General features: G+C 38.5%; 1 protein-coding gene across 1 annotated transcript in view; it reads right to left on the bottom strand.

The window, feature by feature from the left end:
- Positions 1-872: 872 nt before the first annotated feature.
- Positions 873-5,662, bottom strand: part of LOC109915941 (pyruvate dehydrogenase (acetyl-transferring) kinase isozyme 2, mitochondrial-like) — a 21,409-nt gene continuing 16,619 nt past the window's right edge. The window contains exons 3-4 of the mRNA XM_048592870.1: positions 2,710-2,781; positions 873-2,073 (exon numbers count right to left, since the gene is read on the bottom strand). Of these exons, the coding sequence (XP_048448827.1) occupies positions 1,875-2,073; positions 2,710-2,781 (271 nt within the window). The 3' untranslated portion in view covers positions 873-1,874. The remainder of the gene's footprint in view (positions 2,074-2,709; positions 2,782-5,662) is intronic.

The following is a 5,662-nucleotide window of genomic DNA, read 5'->3' as shown; positions in this document are numbered from 1 at the left end:
TTTTCTGGAGTTGGTTTCTGTTTTTCCAAGTAATCCGGTTGTGTCTCTAGAAGGAAAAGTAATAGCAAAACTCTTTCTCTCTCTCTCTACTGAAAAAGTAAGAAGAAACCTTATAACAGTTCAACTGTGTAGTCCTCGCGTTGTGAATTATTTTTGGAATCCTGAGAGAGTTCCCAAAATATCAGTGTCTCTGACTACCTCAAACCCTAAAAGTTAAATTTTTGCTTCTATTCAAAGACATAAGTCTAACTGATTTTTACATCTGAACTAAAATCTATTCTGAAGATTTTCCTTCACTCTAAGGCAGTCAAGTATTTCGATCTTGGCAATTGGAAACTCAGGAACCGTGGGAAGTCATTGCATTTTATCCTTTAGATGCATACTCATGGCCCACAGGGAGGAATCCTTTTTTCTTCCTTTTGCTGTTTTTTAAAAGCCATATCATTCCTGCAGAGGTGTATTATCTTATTTGTTACTTATAGAATCATAGAATCCTACAGTATGAAAAAGAGGGGATTCAGCCCACTGAGCCTGCACTAACCGTCTGAACAGCATCTCACACAGTTTCAGTCCCCACCCTATCCTCATGACCCTCTGTTTACAATGGCTAATTCACATAACCTGTATACTACAGGGCAATTTAGCAGGACCAATCCACCTAACCTGCAAATCTTTGGACTGCGGGAGGAAACCAGTGTACCTAGTACATACCCACTCAGACATGGGGAGAACATGCAAGCTCCACACAGTCACCCAAGGCTTGAATCGAACCCGGGTCCCTGGCACTGTGAAGGTAGCTGTGCTAACCACGGAGCCACCATGCCACCAAGCCACCCAAAGGGTCCTGACCTGAAATGTCAACTTTCCTGCTCCTCTGATGCTGCCTGGCCTGCCGTGTTCCTCCAGCTCCACACTGTGTTATCCCGGATGGGATATACTTAGTTTGATACTTTGAGTATGCTTAGTTGATAACATATTTTTCCACTTGTTGAAAGAAAAAGTTTGGTTTATAATACATGAGTTGTTTTTGATTTTATTAAAGAAACCAAGTGAAAATCTCTTATTATGATAAAAGGTAATAAAAAGAAATCACTTGGCCATTTTGGTGATTGAATTAAAAATCCGACACTAATGTTATGACTTGTGGAGTAGTGAGGTTTGATTATCAGCTCATCCGTCCCATTAATTGTAACAAGAATGTTAAGGGTGTACTTTATGCCCATTCTCTCATCAGAGGGAGAGGACAAAATACCAAAATTTTACTGAAACCTAAAAAGAGAAACTATAAAATTAAGAAAAATAAAAATAAAGGGGAGGTCTTGTGACACAGTTAATAGTTTTTGTTCCTTGAGTCAGAAGCTTGGGCTTCAAGTTCTACTCCAATACTTGATTATCAAAGAGGGTGGATTCGTAATGTGGCCAAATCAACTAGTCAATCCTTCCAACATATGTCAATGACAGACTACAAAAGCAGGGCAGATTCCTGGTTAGCCATGTGATGGAAACGAATTGGACCCTCTACTATCACTAATTGTAGCTGTACTCTAAGACACGCATGTAAAAGTGTATGCGGCCATAGTATCTTGAAGTCTGAGGGTGTCCATTTGGTTCATTTAGCTGGATATTAGATTGTTGCCAACAGGAAGGGTGCAATTCTCTTTCACATGTTCTATCTTTCCCTTGCCTCCATTATTCTTTTTCTCTTTCCACAGAGGTTAATGCTGGTCAGCTTTTCTGCTTTGCTTTGCTTTGCTTTGCATACCCAACATCTGCCATATTGCGTACCTACCTTTTTGGTTTGACATGGCAACATGTGGCATATTTCTAGTTAAAGTAGTATTACAGTAAGCTGTCAGTGTTCATTTCAAAGCTTTTCACTCATACTTACTGTGCTGGTTGATGAGCATGCGGATAGAGATTCGGCTCAAATAGAATCGGTCTAAAAAGTATTGCACATTTTGATTAACTATGGGATCCACCCCAAATGTTTCTTTATATTCTATGACTCCCTGGGCCATAGTTGGGACAACATCATTGTGCCGATTTCGAATGTTGATCAGTGTATCTGAAAAGCTAAAACACATATTACTGACAAATCATTTATCTGTGGTAATTTATATAACTTAAAGTAGCCCCATTTGGCTGATGTTGAGAGTAACTTAAATGGGAGGCACAAAGTAATAAGCTTATTGGGATAGTACATACCACTAGTTGGACTCTCAATTCCACATGAGGGAATCACGACACTAGCATTAAAAAAGTTAAGCAGTTTATAGATCAGCGGACCGATTGAACCCAGGCAGGAATGGAAGTAGGTGAAGGTAATGCAACTGGGACAAAGACAGGGCAGTTAAGAATAAGGAGAGTTGGGAATGTGGGCCAAGCAGGCAGAAGAATGGACCAGCAGACATGAGCAGAGAGAAGAGAATTTTGAATATTTCATCGTTTAACATTTTTATTTGTAATGATATTAAAGAAGATGGAGAATATATTTTGGTCAAACACAAAGTACCTTTGCAGTGGAACTGCATGCTGTCTCACCATATTAATATCCTACACAGTTTGGAGGACAGTTTGCTGACTCATATATGCTCCAGCATTTTACACATTTTCTGCTGTTCATTTTTAAATGTTATTGGAAACATACGTGAATTTCTTGAATCAGATTGGAATTTGCAAAAAAAATACTAAAGGCATAATGCAACTTACTCTGACAAAACTCTGTAACTATCAGGGCTTTTATCCAAAAATTCCAGAATATCAGTGAGACTTTGCACATACCTAAACAGGAATAAAAGGCAAAAAATCAATGCAATTTAATCTAAAATATACAAAAAAGCAGTGAATGATAAATTAAAATGAAGGTTTGATAAACCACTAAAACTTGAATAATTCCTGCTCAGAATAACATTTCTCAAACTCTTGACTGTAATGGAGCATTGCCCAATTTCTATTCCAGACTCCAGACCAGAAGCAGAATGCAAGTACAATTATTTTCTTTAGTCAATTCATTCCTTTTAATTGCCAAGAAGATATTGTGCGCAGTGTAGTAAAAAGGTGTGGGACCCTGCTCAAATTGTTATCTTGTTATCGACTTTTATCTTGCTTATGTTAATTTTGTTCAGTTCCAGACACCAATTCCATAAACTTTCTTGGAATGTATGGTAGGCTGACCTCTTTCTCTGCTGTAAATACAAATACAAAATAATGATTAAGCATGCCTACCATTTTCTTATTTTCACTCACATCACAGTCATCAGCTTTTCAATGGGCCCCCATTGCTTCTGACAATCTGATCATTTTCTTATTCCTAATGGAATTGCAATTTGCGTTGATTTGGAGATTTTTCCAATTGCTTTTCATACTTCACTTTTGAAGCTTCAGCTGTTTGCAATTCTGTGTACTGAATTTCCAAATTTATTTCTGAAATCCAAAAGCTGTTCCTCAAATCTTTACCAATATGAGATAATCCAAGATGCTTTATAGTGCAAATAGATCAACAGAGATTTTAGCTTCAGGCTCTGCAATTCACTTCCTTATCCTGAAGCCTGTGAGCCATTTGTTCAAAAAGACTTTACCTAACAAAATAAATTTTTTTTTTTAAAAAGTGATCTGCAATATGTCAAACACTAGTGAAAGCAGTCACATTAAAGAATTCCTGAATTTGAGAAACACCAGCCAGAGCAATTTAAAATTGAATATCAATGCCCAACTGCACTATTTTATTTCAAAGCACCTTTTGACCTTTGCAGTTGAACAATCGAAGAAAAATGTTTCTGCTACGGCAAGATCATTTCAGGAACACATTCTGATAGCTCTTCCTTTTGTGCATAAAGTGGAAATGACCCCAGAAATGATTCAGAACTGGCACAATCATTCCAAGATAAATGCTCTACTTCTGGTAACTTACATAGAGATAACATACATGTGGCATGATAAAAATACCCTTCTATTAATATTTGAATGTTTTTGGCATTATCAAGCATTCAGAACATGCACATACAATAGAAAGATCAATTGCACAACAATCAATTTATGATTACACACAGCATCAAAAAGACATACACGAGTATTTAAAAGCAGTTCTACATAACTAGAATGGGAAAACATCTGTTTTCAATGGCTGAAATATTGAGAGAACTAAATTGCTGAGGAAAGGTAATGTCAGAATATGTCATGTTGGCGACTAAAGTTCAGCTAATCAGATTGTGATATTTTAATATTAAATTTAGAACTATAAATTGAACTAAAACTAGCTACAGCTTCCTTAATTTTTTAGTTCTCATGTTGCTTGTTTTCCTAGTTTCTTGTTCTGAATTAAACATTTTACAACAATTAGAGAACTGTACTTTTTCCACAGTACTATTTCAGAAATTACTGCAGAATATAGCTAATATTTTTACAAAATATTTTAATACAGGTTTCTTGTTTTCCTTATTACAGGCTAAACCTCATTTGAGAAACATAAAAGACCACTGTCAATTGCAGAATAACATTAGACCATAAACATGACTTCCTGAGTGACCTGACCCCACCGTCTCCTCTGTAAGACATTTCCTCTTAGATCAGCAACAGCTGGGAGACAAAAACAAAACTCCTGATTTTCACATCACATGAAGAGCACCAAGAAAGGTCAAGTCCAATACAAGCAATTCTGTTAATTTCTCCTCCTGTTCCCCACTCACTCATACCAAACAGGCGAAAAAACTGAGTCTTTCCAGTACAGTAGAGTACTAACTCTACCATTAAAACTTAATATTGGACCTGTGCTAAAAAGTAATAAACATCAAAGCAGAAGCAATTAATTAAAAGGAAAGAGGAGACAGGTGGGGGAAAGAAAGAGGAGGGGCAAGTGAGAAAGGGGGAGCAGAAAGGAGGTGGAGCTGACAGAAGCAGGGAAAAGAAGTTATGAGGGGAGAAAGAGAGAGGGAAGGGGGAAAGACAGCAGGGGAGGGTAGGGTGAAAGACAAGAGAGGAGGGGAGGGGGAAAGAAAGGAGGGGAGGGAGAAGAGAGACGATGGTCTCCCTCCTATAGGAAGGTTGTTATGAAACTAGAAAGGGTTCAGAAAAAATTTACGAGGACATTGCCAGGGCTGGAGGACTTGAGCTATAGGGAGACGCTGAATAGGCTGAGGCTATTTTCCCTGGAGCATCGGAGACTGAGGGGTGACCTTATAGAGGTTTATAAAGTTATGAGGGGTATGGATAGGATAAATAGGCAAGGTCTTTTCCCCAGGGTGGGGAAGTCCAAAACTAGAAGGCATAAGGGCATAGGTTTAAGGTGAGAGGAGAAAGGTGTTAAAGGAACCTAAGGGGTAACTTTTTCACTCAGAGGGTGGTACATGTATGGAATGAGCTGCCAGAAAAAGTGGTGAAGGCTGGTACGATTACAACATTTAAAAGGCATCTGGATGGTTATACGAATAGGAAGGGTTTAGAGGGATATGGGCCAAATGCTGGCAAATGGGACTAGATCTATACAGGATATCTGGTTGGTATGGATGAGTTAGACCGAAGGATCTACTTCTGTGCTGTATATCTCTATGACTCTATGAAGAGAGGGGAAGAGGGAGGAGGGGAGGGGAAGAGAAAGGAGGGGGAAGAGAGAGGAAGGAGAAGAGAGAGGAAGGGGAAGAGAGAGGAAGGGGAAGAGAGAGGAAGG

This window comes from Rhincodon typus, unplaced genomic scaffold, assembly GCF_021869965.1.
Source record: "Rhincodon typus isolate 14 unplaced genomic scaffold, sRhiTyp1.1 hic_rhity00001954, whole genome shotgun sequence".
Lineage (NCBI taxonomy): Eukaryota > Metazoa > Chordata > Chondrichthyes > Orectolobiformes > Rhincodontidae > Rhincodon > Rhincodon typus.
This window is presented reverse-complemented; position numbering and strand designations above follow the sequence as displayed.